Source organism: Eriocheir sinensis, chromosome 68, assembly GCF_024679095.1.
Source record: "Eriocheir sinensis breed Jianghai 21 chromosome 68, ASM2467909v1, whole genome shotgun sequence".
Taxonomy (NCBI): Eukaryota; Metazoa; Arthropoda; class Malacostraca; order Decapoda; family Varunidae; genus Eriocheir; species Eriocheir sinensis.
Genome location: NC_066576.1, coordinates 7670174 through 7685477, shown reverse-complemented (window position 1 = coordinate 7685477; position 15304 = coordinate 7670174). Strand labels below are relative to the sequence as shown.

Sequence of the window (15304 nt, the reverse complement as noted above, 5' to 3'; positions counted from 1 at the left end):
AGCGAAGAATTTATATAAGGCGGCACCTGGCTCGGCGGGAGATTGCGTCATTCTGGAACGCCGAGAGAGGAAGAAAGAAAATAATGAGCCATGTGAACGCCGGCTGAATGGCGCTAATGCAAGTGACGCGCCGAGAGGAAATTAAAGAGAGAGAAAATGAACGTGAAGTGGATTAAAAAAAATGTGTGAAATAGATAAGAAGAAAAATCGTGCGAGCGACTCTTTTTTTAATCGGTTAATATCGGAAAAAAAGTTTGATTCGATGATGATCAACCCGAAGGAACGTGAAATTAAGAAATGTTAATGCTGAGGAAAGTGTTGTAAGGTTCATACTGAAAAGCCGAGAAAGGAAAATAAGTTAGCAATGCGTTTAAGAAAATAAATTAGCGGAAAGTTTTAAAGGAGAAAGAAAATTTATCAAGAAAAGGTCGGGGAATTAAGAACATTAACACCACCAACACCACCACCACCACCACCACCACCACCACCAACAACAACAACAACAACAACAACAACAACAACAATAACAACAAGAGTAACAACAACAACAACAACATGGCTCACTAATTGCACCCGTGAAAAAAAAGCAAAATATATACACACGCGACACCAACAAGTGAAAAAGTAAAAAAAAAAATAAATAAATAAATAAAGAAGAGTTCACACACAGACATGAATTTATATGAGTACTGTGAACCGTGAGGCGAACGATGAGTCAAAATGCCGGTGACCGTGAATAAGGCGTGAGTCACATAATTGAACTATATTGCGAGTCACCAATGTACCGTGACTCATCTCTACGTGACTCAAGGTATTATGAGTCATGAGTCAGTGAAACGGAGATCATGAATAAAGAAACACTAAATCGAACTAAACTGACTCAGCGTTCTTCATTCCGAGTCGTTACATGAGTCAGGAGGTCCGTGAGTCATTTCTTGGAGTCGTTTCAAAGTGAGGCAATCCTTCGGGACTGTCCGTGAATTGTGAGTCGTTTCCGTGAGTCAAAGCTCCCCGTCTCGTGAGTCAAGATGGCGAGGGTAGCGGCCACGCCCTCCCAGGTACGTTTTGTATGTGTGTGTGTGTGTGTGTGTGTGTGTGTGTGTGTGTGTGTGTGTGTGTGTGTGTGAAATAGCATGGTGGTCAATGGGCCCTTATCATTATTTTGGGTTATCGCTTTTATTTTTCCTTCACATACCTTGTCAATCTCTCATCCCATCCTTCCTCCTTCCTTTCTTTTTTATCCTTCTCTCCCAGTATGCCTAACCTTTAATCTAGCCTACTTTCTCCTCATCTCCTTCTTTCCTTCCCTCCTGCTCGTGTCATCCAATGCTTACGATCACCTGAAGGCGTGTTGGTCAGCCTCAGTCACTCGTCACAACCAGAGGAGTAGCCACAAGGGGAATGGAACTTTGATGCGTGAGGAGGAGAAATGAGGATAAGGAGGAAGAAATATTTAAACGCAGATTATTTTAGAGAGGAAAAAGAAGAGGAGGAGGAAATATCTAACCTGGTAGCTGCGCGGGTCATGCTTCTTAGGTTAGGTTAGGTTAGGTTAGGTTAGGTTAGGTTAGGTTAAACGCCCCTCTAAGCAAAATAATGAGAAAGAATCATCACTCACGCAAACCATTTCATAATATATATCAAAGCATGTGTGATCAGCTTATGCATCATCTATTTTAGGGGCTTTTATATCATGGCAGAAATTTGGCCCATCACTGGTACACGGTAAAGCCGCAAATTTGACCCGTCGCTGCTACCGGGTTAAACGGAGAGGGATGTTATAGAGGAAAAAGAAAAGAAGGAAGTTTTGAAACGTATATGATGTTAGAGATTAAAAGAAGAGGAGGAGGAGTAAGCAGTGAAACGCAGATGTTACAGAGGAAAGAAGAGGAAACATGCAGGAGGAAATACTGAAACTGTGAAAATGTTTAAAAGGAGAAAGAGGAGGAAGAGGATAAAGTATTGAAACATGGAAGGGAGTCAGCGTAGAGTTTCTTTGCTGCATATCGAAGCTGCCTGTTTTAGTGATTTATTTTATTCGACAGACACTTCGGTGACCTGCGCAACATATCCAGAGCACTTCAAACCTTCAGCTTAATCCTGTCTTGGCAATATAACGGCCAATGCGATCTTTTATAGTTTGTTTTTACACTAACTGCATAACAGAACAAAAAGACGAAGAAAAATTTGAGAAAAAAAAAAAGAATACAAGAAAGGGAAGAAGGAACCGCAAAAAAATTCCCGAAACTGCGATTGATCTGCAAATCTTTAGACGGAATGCTTTGAGTTTTACTTTATGATTCACTTTCAAAGGAAGGAGAAGGAGGAGGAGGAGGAGGAGGAGGAGGAGGAGGGTAAACAAAAGGCTTATCATAGCTGGAAGGGTTTGAGGAAAATGATCCGCTAAAAAATGGAGGAGAAGGAGGAAAGGAGGAGGAAAAAAGGAGGAAAAAAGGAGGAAGAAGAAGAAGAAGAAAAAGAAAAGAAGAAGATGATTGACGGATGCTGATGAGAGAAGAGAAGAGGAATATGAAGACGAACTTAAGATGATGGTAGGAATATAACGAAGACGTGATGATGATGGAAGTGGAAGAAGAGGAAGAGGAGGAGGAGGACTTTGGGATGTTAATGAGGGAATGGAAGATGGAAAGGACGAGAAATGGGAGATGATGGTAAGAATAGAATATAAATAAGAAAAAAAAGAAGACGAGATAATGATAGAAGAAGAGAAGGAAGATCAAGAGGAGGAGGAGGAGGAGGAGGAGGAAGAGGAAGGCAGGGAGTCAATTGTAGTGGTAGATAAGAAGAAAAAAGGAGGAGGAATGTGTGATGATGGAAAGGGAGTAGGAATAGAGGAGGAGGAGGAGGAGGAGGAGGAGTAGGAGGAGGAAGACGTGACGGTGGAGAAAAAAATGATCTGAATAGAGGAGGAGGAGGAGGAGACGTTGGCATTGATAGTGATAGCAGAGGAGAGAGGAGGAGGAGGAGGAGGAGGAGGAGGAGGAGGAGGAGGAGGAAGAGGAGGAGGAGAGATGAGAGAGAGAGAGAGAGAGAGAGAGAGAGAGAGAGAGAGAGAGAGAGAGAGAGAGAGAGAGAGAGAGAGAGAGAGAGAGAGAGAGAGAGAGAGAGAGAGAGAGAGAACTTTGCTCCATCACCTGCCCCTAAACACACCTTTCTCTCTCCTCTCTCTCCCTCTCTCTCCCTCTCTCTCCACGTTGATGAGCGAGGGAGGGAAGAAATAGGAGGAGCAATGACCTTCCTTCTCCCTTCCAAACCCTCTCCCTTTTCTCTCTTCTTCTACTTCCTCTCCTTTTTACCTCCCTTCTCTCCACCTCTCCCTCATTTTTGTCTCCCTTCTCCTTCCCCTCTCCCTCCTTCTCCCTTCCCTCTCCCTCCCTTACACCTGCTCTCTCTAATCCACTTGGGAAGGTTGACAGCTCGTAGGACCAAGGCAAACATTACAGGTGTTTTTGAGAGCTCAGAGGGGAACAGGTGGGGCAGGGAAGAGTCAATTAACGCACCTGAGGGTAGGGGTGTACCTGGCATGGCGGGAAAGTGAAAGTGAAAGGGAAAGAAAATGAAAGTAGAGGTGGAAATCTTAGTTGTGGTGAGGGGGTGAAGGGAGGGAGGGAGAGAAGAGGGGAGGCAAAGGCGGGGAGCAGCTATTCCAGACTCCTCAGTGTTCAAGGGGAGTCTCTGTGCTACACTCCCTTACTCCCCTCTCTCTCTCTTCTATCTCTCTCCCCTCCGCTCTCAACTTTCCCTCAACTCTCTCTCCTCCGTCTGACAAGTGAAGAGAACATTGGACCTGAGGCGGTTTGAGGGAGAGGAAAAAATAATTAGTGAAGGAGAGGAAGGAGAGAAACGAGAGGAGAAGAAATAACTCACTCACAGACACTGGGAAAAGAAACAGTGATGGTGGTGGTGATGGTGATGATGGTGATGGTGATGGTGATGTTTTTGTAAGATAACCACAACGAAACCTTGAAATAATAATAAGAAGAGGTCCTCACTTCACGACTGCTTCCTCCTCCTCCTATTCCTCTTCCTCCCCTTCCCCCTCCTCCTCCTCCTCTTCCCCCAGGTGAGTTTAAAGGGCCAGAAGGGTTAGGGATTATCACAGGTAAGATAATTAAGAGAGAAAGTCGGAACGGTGATTTTGGGCACCATTTTCTTTTTCGTCTTAATTATTCAGGAAAAGGAAAAAGAAAACAGAGGGAAAGTAAATGTTGTGAATGATGTTTTTTCTTCCTTTCTTTCTTTCTTTCTTTCTTTCTTTTTCTTTCTTAATTATTCTCTTTAGGTAAAAACATCGCCCATTTTTTTTTTATATATAGTGGAGACGAAGGAGGAAGAGGAGGAGGAGGAGAAAGAGGAAGAGAAAGAGGAAGAGGAGGAGGAGGAGGAGGAAGAGATAAGAAGATGTTTGGAGAGGTATATTGCGGAGAGGAGGAAAAGAAAAGCAAATGTAATAGATATATGGGAGGAAATATTTATCGTAAAGGAGGAGGAGGAGGAGGAGGAGGAAGAGGAAGAGGAAGAGGAAGAGGAAGAGGAGGAGGAGGAAGTGCAGTGCTGAGTTATTGCAAGAACTGCTTCACCTTAGAGAGAGAGAGAGAGAGAGAGAGAGAGAGAGAGAGAGAGAGAGAGAGAGAGAGAGAGAGAGAGAGAGAGAGAGAGAGAGAAATGCGTCGCAGTAAGGAGAGGTAAGAAGGAAATGCGAGAAGGGAGGGAGGGAAGGGGGAGGAAGGAAGGAAGGAAGAGAAGAGGAGAGGAGATAGCAAGAAAAGAATGGAGAGGAAGAGGGGGAAGAGAGTAAGAGAAAGAGGGAGAAAGGAGAAAAAAATTAAAGGAAAATGAAAAAGATAAAAAAGAATGAAGCTTAAGGGTAAAAAAAAGACATTTGATTTTAATGATATATAATAATAATAATAATAATAATAATAATAATAATAATAATAATAATAATAATAATAATAATAAATAACAATAACAGAAAATGAATAAGAATTTATATATATTTTTTTTGACAACAAACAACGAAGGAGATAACTCAAGGCTCTTATCTCCTCCTCCTCCTCCTCCTCCTTCTCCTCCTCTCATCCATCAACGTTTTCTTCCTCTTCCTTTTCCTCTTGGCTTATCTCTCATCATGCTATCCACGCTTTCTCCTTCCTCCCTCTTTAACTATCTCTCCTCCTCCTCCTCCTCCTCCTCCTCCTCTTCCTCTTCCTCCTCCAAATTCAGCCGCATGGAAGGAACACTCAAATGCCTCCTTCCCTCCTCCTCCTCCTCTTCCTCCTCCTCCTCCTCCGTATTCGACTCTTTCTTACCTTGTTTAATATTTTTTTTTGCTTTGTGTAAATTCAATGTTGTGTGTGTGTGTGTGTGTGTGTGTGTGTGTGTGTGTGTGTGTGTGTGTGTGTGTGTGCAAACTTGCTTGCGTTATGTTTCTGCTGTTAAAATGGATTACCTTCGAGCGGAGGAAGAAAAGTATGGAGGAGGAGGAGGAGGAGGAAGAGGAGGAGGAGGAGGAGGAGGAGGAGGAGGAGGAGGAGTATTGAGAAGCAAAAGATGCAAGGAGGAGGAAGAGAAGGAGAAGGAGAATTAGGAGGAGGAGGAGGAGGAGGAGGAGGAGTATTGAGAAGCAAAAGATGCAAGGAGGAGGAAGAGAAGGAGAAGGAGAAGGAGAATTAGGAAAAGGAGGAGGAGGAGGAGGAGGAAGAGTGACCCACAAACCTACTGATGGGGATAACATATGTGGGGAAGGTTGCCGAAGAAGCCTTGGTGGGGAAGAGGAAGAGGAGGAGGAGGAGGAGGAGGAGGAGGAGGAAGAAGAGGAGGAGGAGGAAGAAGAGGAGAAGGATACTTAAGCATTCCTAGAGGTGCCTTAAGACGTGGATAACTCTTGAAGTAAATGAAGAGGAGGTGGAGGAGGAGAAAGAGGAGGGGGAGGAGGAAGAAGAGGAAAAAGAAGAATAGCGGCTGGAGGATAAAAGGATAGGAAGGAAGGAAGGAAGGAAAGAATGTAAAATAATGAATGAAGGAATGAAAGAAGGAGAGGAGGGGGGAGGAGGAGGAGGAGAAATAAAGAATAGAAGGAGGAAGGAGAGAAAAGAAAATAGAAATGGAGAGAAAGTCAGGAGAGAAGAAAGGGGAACTGAGGAGGAGAAATGGTGAAGAGAAACTAGAATAGAAATAAATGAGAAAAGAGAATAAGAAAAGAGAATAAAAGAGATTGAAGAGGAGGAGGAGGAGGAGGAGGAGGAGGAGGAGGAGGAGGAGTTAATTGAGTGCAAGAGTAAGGAGAGAAGAGAAGGGAGGTTGGAGAAAGATTAAAGGAGAGGAAAGCAATAGCAGATGAAGGAGGAGGAAGAGGAAGAGAGGAGGAGAAGGAGGAGGAGGAGGAGACGAAGCGAAATGAAGGAATTGTTGTGACGGGAAAAAGAAGATGGAAGGGAAAGGAAGGAGTGACCAGGAAAAGGGAGTGAAGAAGGGAAGGGAAGGGAATGAGAGGAGGAGGATAGGATAAGAGAAGGAGGAAAAGGGGGTTAGGGGAAGAGGGGGGGGGGAAGACACCCATTCGTAAGGCTTCTCTAAGAACATTTCAGTCAGCAGGTTCGGTCCCCCTCTCTTTCTCCTCCTCCCCTCCTTCCCCATCACCTCCTCCTCTTCTTCCCTTCACCTCCCCTTCCTCTATGACCCTCCTCTTTAATCTTCCCATCATCTCTTCCATATCTTCCTCATAATCTTCCATTCCCCAGATGTTGCGCCGACTAAACGAAACTTTCCAACTTTCTTCCATTCCTGTAATTCCCTTCTATTCCTCCTCCTCTTCTTCCCTTCACCTCCCCTTCCTCTATGACCCTCCTCCTTAACCTTCCCATCACCTCTATCATATCTTCCTCTTCCTCTTCCATTCCTGTCGTTCCCTTCCCATCACCTCTCTCATATCCTCCTCTTCCAATCCTTCTAATTCCCTTCCCATCCTTCTCCTTTCCCCCATCACCTCTCCTTACCCAAATTACGCCTTCCCTTCCCCTCCCATCACATTTTCCCCTTCCCGTCACTCCATTCCCAGATCCCCAATAGTTTTTTACCCTCCCCTTCCTTCCCTGTTCTCCCCAAATTTCCCTCCCCATTCACTTCCTTCCCCTCCCTGCCCAGTCATTCCCTCCTGGTCAGTTAGAAAAGAAAATGGGATTGGATTTGGATTTTGAGTTATTTTATCATCATTACAATCATCATCATCGTCATCATTTTCATCATCACCTTGGTCATCATCATAAGTCATCGTCATTAATTTTATGCCTATTTGGGAATTTTCAAGAAACTACTACTACTACTACTACTACTACTACTACTACTACTACTACTACTACTAATAATAATAATAATAATAATAATAATAATAATAATAATAATAATAATAATAATAATAATAATAATAATAATAATAATAATAATAATAATAATAATAATAACAATAGCAATAATAATAATAAGAAAAAGAAGAAGAAAAAGAGTTGAATAGAGTTATGAAAGTCAATTTAGTGGACACGAGATGTATTATTAAAAAGGATGTGTGTGTGTGTGTGTGTGTGTGTGTGTGTGTGTGTGTGTGTGTGTGTGTGTGTGTGTTCTCTCGTGTGCATCAAATTTCTGTTTAATCAATGGTATGATATTTTGTATGGGTTTCCGAAAGAAAGAGAGAGAGAGAGAGAGAGAGAGAGACGGCAAACTCCGCTAAACTTAAAGCATAACTTAGTGCTGAGCTATGTCTCTCTCTCTCTCTCTCTCTCTCTCTCTCAGGGCCTGTGATAACAATTCATCGTTTATTAATCCGCCTGAATGTATAATTAACTAACTAAATATTGACACCTGCCCACTGACCTACTTTTTTCCTTCCTTTTTTCTTTTTTTTCCTTTGCAATGTACATTCATTTACTTTTGTTTTCATAATATATCAATTCATTTGTTCTCTCTGTAATTTTTCTTTATTTTCCTTCACATTCGTCTATTTTGTATTTCCTTCTGTTAGTCTTCTTTCAATTCTTCATTCATTCTTTTCCTCATTTTTTTTTTCGATATGTGTTTACTATGAAAAATTATTATATATGCGTTTGTCTAATTGTGTCCATGTATTGTCTGTTGTCCGTGTCTGTGTGTGTGTCTGCATGTATGTGTGTATGAATGTATGTATGTATGTTTGTGTATACATGTTTTATTTTCCCTATCCGCTCTCCTATGTATCTTTAAACATCTTCCTTTTCCTCATTTAGACTGTTCTAATAATCATAGTGTTCATTCATCTCCGGAAATGCCTCTCTCTCTCTTTATTTATCTATCTTTTTCTCTCTTCTTCTCTCTTCCTTCTCGTTTATAATTTCTTCCTCTTCTGTCCCTCCTCTTACCTCTTCATCTTCTACTCCTCTCTTCTCTCCATGCATCTTTTCCTCTTCTTTTCCTCCGTCCCTTCCTTCCTTCCTTCCCTCACTCTCGCTCTTTATCTCCCCCTCTCTCTCCCCCAATTCATCCCTTTCTCACTCACTCCCTCACTCTCCCTCCCTTTAATCCCTTCAATGACCCTTACTGATTTCTAGACCTTCCCCCACTCACTCCCTTTTTCATGATGTCTCCTGTTCACTCCCTCTCTCTCCCCCACGCACTCTTCCCTCTCCACACTCTCTAACTCACTCCCCTTCTCTCCTCCAGCGGGTGCATGGGTGGTTTAGGCTTCTGACGGAGACACTCGGACGCCGGAAGCACTTCGCCGTCTCCTTCCTCAACACCTCCCAGGACTCCTCCACCTCCTCCAGTAAGTACCAGAAGGAAGGAAGGAGGGCTGAAGAAAATGCATGTTTAAGATTGGGAGAGCGAATGGAAGGAGGAGGATGCATGTTAGAGGCTACGGGAATGGAAAAAGGGATAAAAGGATAGGATTGGATTGAGGTCAAGGAAGAAGGTAGGGTGGATAAGGATGTGCAGAAGGATAGTAGGATAATAGGAAGGAAGAGGAATGCATGGAAAGGATTTAGGGAATAAGGGAAAGAGGGGATGTCATGTGGAAGAAAGAGAGATGAATAGAAGTGGGTCAGGGACGGATCGGAGATAGCGGGAGAAGAGAGGTGGATGGAAGGGGATCAGAGGAGACGGGACAGAGGGAGATGAGGTTTGGAAGAAGGAGAGGGGCGGTAGAAGTTTCGACTGGTGGATAGAAGTTGGTTAGGGAAGGAGGGATGGGTGAACGGTAGGATGGAAAAAAAGTGTATGTATATTGGTTAGTGAAGAAAGAACTAAGGGAGATAGATATATATGGAAAACCTCTGTGGATTGGACGGTAAAGGAAGGGATGCTGTGGAGGAGGCTTAAAGGAAGGAGTGGAGGATATCAGAACTGGATGAAGAGACGGTTCAGGAAAGGGAAGGAAAATGGAGGCTTGGTGAAGGAAGGAGTGGAGGATATCAGACCTGGATGGAGAGACGGGTGCAGGAAAGGAAAGGAAAATGCGGCTTGGTGAAGGAAGGAGTGGAGGAAATCAGACCTGGATGGAGAGACGGATTCAGGAAAGAGAAGGAAAATGGAGGCTTGGTGAAGGAAGGAGTGGAGGAAATCAGAGCAGGATGGAGAGACGGATTCAGGAAAGGGAAGGAAAATGAGGCTTAGTGAAGGAAGAAGTGGAGGATATCAGAGTTGAATGGAGAGACGGATTCAGGAAAGGGAAGGAAAATGGAGGCTTGCTGAAGGAAGAAGTGGAGGATATCAGAGCTGGATGGAGAGACGGATTCAGGAAAGGGAAGGAAAATGCGGCTTAGTGAAGGAAGAAGTGGAGGAAATCAGACCTGGATGGAGAGACGGATTCAGGAAAGAGAAGGAAAATGGAGCTTGCTGAAGGAAGAAGTGGAGGAAATCAGAGCTGGATGGAGAGACGGGTTCAGGAAAGGGAAGGAAAATGCGGCTTACTGAAGGAAGGAGTGGAGGATATCAGAGTTGGATGGAGAGACGGATTCAGGAAAGGGAAGGAAAATGCGGCTTAGTGAAGGAAGAAGTGGAGGAAATCAGAGCAGGATGGAGAGACGGATTCAGGAAAGGGAAGGAAAATGCGGCTTAGTGAAGGAAGGAGTGGAGGATATCAGAGTTGGATGGAGAGACGGATTCAGGAAAGGGAAGGAAAATGCGGCTTGGTGAAGGAAGGAGTGGAGGAAATCGGACCTGGATGAAGAGACGGGTTCAGGAAAGGAAAGGAAAATGGAGGCTTGGTATAGGAAGGAGTGGAGGAAATCAGAGCTGGATGGAGAGACGGATTCAGGAAAGGGAAGGAAAATGGAGGCTTACTGAAGGAAGGAGTGGAGGATATCAGAGCAGGATGGAGAGACGGATTCAGGAAAGGGAAGGAAAATGCGGCTTGGTAAAGGAAGGAGTGGAGGATATCAGACCTGAATGGAGAGACGGGTGCAGGAAAGGGAAGGAAAATGGAGGCTTGGTATAGGAAGGAGTGGAGGAAATCAGAGCTGGATGGAGAGACGGATTCAGGAAAGGAAAGGAAAATGGAGGCTTGGTATAGGAAGGAGTGGAGGAAATCAGAGCTGGATGGAGAGACGGATTCAGGAAAGGGAAGGAAAATGCGGCTTAGTGAAGGAAGGAGTGGAGGAAATCAGAGCTGGATGGAGAGACGGATTCAGGAAAGGAAAGGAAAATGGAGGCTTGGTATAGGAAGGAGTGGAGGAAATCAGAGCTGGATGGAGAGACGGATTCAGGAAAGGGAAGGAAAATGCGGCTTAGTGAAGGAAGGAGTGGAGGAAATCAGAGCTGGATGGAGAGACGGATTCAGGAAAGGGAAGGAAAATGGAGGCTTACTGAAGGAAGGAGTGAAGGAAATCAGAGCTGGATGGAGAGACGGTTCAGGAAAGGGAAGGAAAATGCGGCTTAGTGAAGGAAGGAGTGGAGGAAATCAGAGCTGGATGGAGAGACGGATTCAGGAAAGGGAAGGAAAATGCGGCTTAGTGAAGGAAGGAGTGGAGGATATCAGAGCTGGATGGAGAGACGGATTCAGGAAAGGAAAGGAAAATGGAGGCTTGCTGAAGGAAGGAGTGGAGGAAATCAGAGCAGGATGGAGAGACGGGTTCAGGAAAGGGAAGGAAAATGGAGGCTTGCTGAAGGAAGAAGTGGAGGAAATCAGAGTTGGATGGAGAGACGGATTCAGGAAAGGGAAGGAAAATGCGGCTTAGCGAAGGAAGAAGTGGAGGAAATCAGAGCTGGATGGAGAGACGGATTCAGGAAAGGGAAGGAAAATAAGGCTTAGTGAAGGAAGAAGTGGAGGATATCAGAGCTGGATGGAGAGACGGATTCAGGAAAGGGAAGGAAAATGAGGCTTAGTGAAGGAAGAAGTGGAGGAAATCAGAGCTGGATGGAGAGACGGGTTCAGGAAAGGGAAGGAAAATGAGGCTTAGTGAAGGAAGAAGTGGAGGAAATCAGAGCTGGATGGAGAGACGGGTTCAGGAAAGGGAAGGAAAATGAGGCTTAGTGAAGGAAGAAGTGGAGGAAATCAGAGCTGAATGGAGAGACGGATTCAGGAAAGGGAAGGAAAATGGAGGCTTGCTGAAGGAAGAAGTGGAGGAAATCAGAGCAGGATGGAGAGACGGATTCAGGAAAGGAAAGGAAAATGGAGGCTTACTGAAGGAAGGAGTGGAGGAAATCAGACCTGGATGGAGAGACGGATTCAGGAAAGGGAAGGAAAATGCGGCTTAGTGAAGGAAGGAGTGGAGGAAATCAGAGCAGGATGGAGAGACGGGTGCAGGAAAAGGAAGGAAAATAGAGGAAAAGGGAAGCAATAGGAAAGTAGAGCAAAGATGATTATTTAAGAGTATAGAAAGAATAGCAACGTGACTATCTCGCTGAAAAAAAAAATAATGATGTAGGAATTAATTAAAGGAAGTTTGAAAATGGGAGAAAAAATAAATACTAAAACTGTTGATTGGATAGACGATAAAACTAAATATATATGTAAAAAATAGAAACGTTTGGACAAAGAAAAGAGGGAGAGAAAAAAAGGTGATAGATGGAATAAGCAAAAAGGAATAGAATGAATGAAAAAAAAAGATAACGTGGAGATGGACAAGATAAATAGACTCACAAAAGAGGAAGATAGATGGAGATAGAGAGAGAGGGAAGGGGAGAGAGAGAGGGAAAGGGAGGGAGAGAGGGACTGATGAGTATTTAGAGAGAGAGAGAGAGAGAGAGAGAGAGAGAGAGAGAGAGAGAGAGAGAGAGAGAGAGAGAGAGAGAGAGAGAGAGAGAGAGAGACGGATCACAAACTTTGGAGACTGAGTGACCAGACGGAGGAGAGTCGGTAAGGAAAGATGAATGAGGGGAGCAGGGAAGAAGGGAGGAAAGGAAGAGAGGGAAGGAGGAAGGAAGGAAGGTACATAGAATAAGGGAATGATGGAGACAGGAGATGCAGAGAGGAAGTGAAGGGGGAGAAATAGGAAGGAGAGAGGAAGAGAAAAGTATATTTAATTGAAGAACGGAAGGGGGAAGTAAGAGAGAGAGAAAGAGAGGATGGAAGGAAGGAGGAAAGGAAAGAGAGAGGAAGCAATAAAGGAAGGAAAGAAGAAAAAATCGAAGAAAGAGGAAATAGACTAAGAAGATGATAAAGAAGGAATGCAAGAATAATGGAAAGAGAAATTTGTGAGCGAAAAAAAAATAAGGGTAGAGAAAATAGGAAAGGAGAGAGAAGCAAAAAAGAATGAAAATGGAGAAAGAGTCAGGAGGAGAATGGATAGGAAAGGAAGGAAGGAAGAAGAGAGGAAGGAAGGGGAGAAGTAAAGAGAAAGAAAGGAAGGAAGGGAGGGAAGGAGATATGGAATTCAGACAAAGGGAAAACAAATGAGAGAGAGAGAGAGAGAGAGAGAGAGAGAGAGAGAGAGAGAGAGAGAGAGAGAGAGAGAGAGAGAGAGAGAGAGAGAGAGAGAGAGAGAGAGAGAGAGAGAGAGAGAGAGAGAGAGAGAGAGAGAGAGAGAGAGAGAGAGAGAGAGAATAATGACTTTGAGAAGGGCCATGAATAAGGAATGAAAAGAAACAGGAAGAGGAGAGGAAGAGGAGGAAGAGAAGCGAGAGGAGGAGGAGGAGGAAGAGGAAGAGGAATATAAAAGTTACTAAATGTTGCATGACACGAAGATTACAAGAGAAATACACGCGATAAAAAAAAGACAAAAGAAGAAATTAGAAGAGGAAGAAATTTTTTTTTTTACTCAAATGATAAAAAAAATGAAAAGAGGAAAATTAAGCGGAGAGAAGAATATGAGAGGGAGAGGAGGAAAAGAAGATAGGAAAGGAAAAAGAGGGACTGGACACTGCCTCCCCCCCTCCCCCCCTCTCCTCACGGCCACACGCACACACGCACGCACACACACACACACGCACCATAAGAACTAAGTTGTTACTGATTTTAACGAGAGAGAGAGAGAGAGAGAGAGAGAGAGAGAGAGAGAGAGAGAGAGAGAGAGAGAGAGAGAGAGAGAGAGAGAGAGAGAGAGAGAGAGTAAACAAACATCAGTGGAAGGAAAGATGAAGAATGAAAAAAAACACGTAGGAAAAGATTGAACATTTAAGACTCGTGAAAAGAGGCGGAAAAAAGTAAACATTTTTCAAAGCTCATCTTAACTTCCTCCTCCTCTTCCTCTTCCTCCTCCTCCTCTCATCTCTTTCTTTTATCTCACAGTCTTCCTTCCTATTTTTTTTACCTTAATTCACATTTTTCTTCATAATCTTTCTCTCCTTCCTAATCTTACTATTTTCATCTTATCTTTCTCCTAATTTCCTTTCTCTCGCCGCATCATCGTCATCATAATTTTCGGCCATGAATATATAGTCCACTGCAGACCCAAGGCTTTTTCCAACGTTTTCTGCTTCTTCTGGTGTCTGGTCTTCCTGGTCTTCTGGTCTTCCTGGTCTTCTGGTGTCTGGTCTTCCTGGTCTTCTGGTGTCTGGTCTTCCTTGGTCCACTGGTGCCTGTTCTTCCTATGTATTCCTATGTATTCTGTATGGCGTTAGTGTACTCCATCCTGCTGCGACAAATGGTCTAGTATAATCTTTCCGTCTAGGCCTCCGTCTGTTTTTTTTTTATCTTCCTTCTTCTTTATTTTCTCTGTCTTTCCTTCTTCGGTCCTTCCTTTTAGTTCCTCTCTATATCTTTGTACTTTTCTTCCTCCTTCTCTTTTCATTATTTTCTTTCTTCCTTCCTGCCTCGCTTCATTTAGATTTCTTTCCTCCTTCAATACTTTTCTTCTTCTCTTATCTGTTTCTTCTTTCCTACCCTCTTCTTCCCTTCATCTCTCTGCCGTGATCACCTCATCAACACTCTTATCGTTTCTGCCCACGTCTATTCCTTATTCTTAAAAATCATTACTATGCCTCAACATTTGCCTGTTCTCAAACCCTGGCCTTCTATGTTTTATCCGATATTTTTTTCTCTCGTTTTTTCTCCTGTTCGCTTCTTGGGTTTCTCTCTAAAATATATTGTGTTAGGCGCCAAGTTTCTGAGCGGTGTGTAAGGACTGGGAGGACACACACGCACACACACACACACACACACACACACACACACACACATACACCTAATACTACATCCTTTCCCTTCATTCCCCTTTCCTCCATCTCTTTCCCTCTATTCTCTATTCCTCTTTCCTCTTTCCATATCCTTCCCCTCTCTTTCCCCTTTTCTTCTTCCTCCTTCGCCTTCCTCTCCCTCTCCTTCCCCTTTTCTTCTTCCTCCCTATCTTCCTCCTTCGCCTTCCTTTCCCTTTCCTTCCCCTTTTCTTCTTCCTCCCTATCTTCCTCCTTCGCCTTCCTTTCCCTTTCCTTCCCCTTTTCTTCTTTCTCCCTACCCCTCCTTCTCTTTCCTTTCCCTCTCATTCCCCTTCCCTTCTTCGTCCCTACCCCTTCCTTCACTGTTTACACTCTCTCTTCCTCAACTAACATTACTGTCTTTCCCTTCCATTCCCATCAATTCTTCCTCTTCTATTTCATCCTCTCCCCTTCCCCTCCCCTTCCCATCCACTCCAAACAATCCCCCACAAACTTCCTAAGGCCGCTTCATTTTTTTTCAAACTTCTTTTTTAAACTTTCAAATGTTTCTTCTCAAAATGCCGTCACTCTTTACTCTCTCCTTTCCCTCCCTCTTCATTATGCACTAAGCCCATCCTCTTTTTTTTACCTCCATTATCTTCCTTTTTCCTTCTTTTTTTCATTTCCCTTCCATTCTCTTTCTTCTTCCTCCCCTCTCATTCCCCTCTTTCCTCCTCCT

General features: G+C 43.8%; 1 protein-coding gene across 3 annotated transcripts in view; it reads left to right on the top strand.

Moving 5' to 3' along the window:
- The window catches only part of LOC126988248 (uncharacterized), a 258524-nt gene that overhangs the window by 130508 nt on the left and 112712 nt on the right, over nucleotides 1-15304 (top strand). For all 3 annotated transcript variants that reach the window (XM_050846294.1, XM_050846292.1, XM_050846293.1), the window contains exon 12: nucleotides 8716-8818. In XM_050846294.1, the coding sequence (XP_050702251.1) occupies nucleotides 8716-8818 (103 nt within the window). The remainder of the gene's footprint in view (nucleotides 1-8715; nucleotides 8819-15304) is intronic.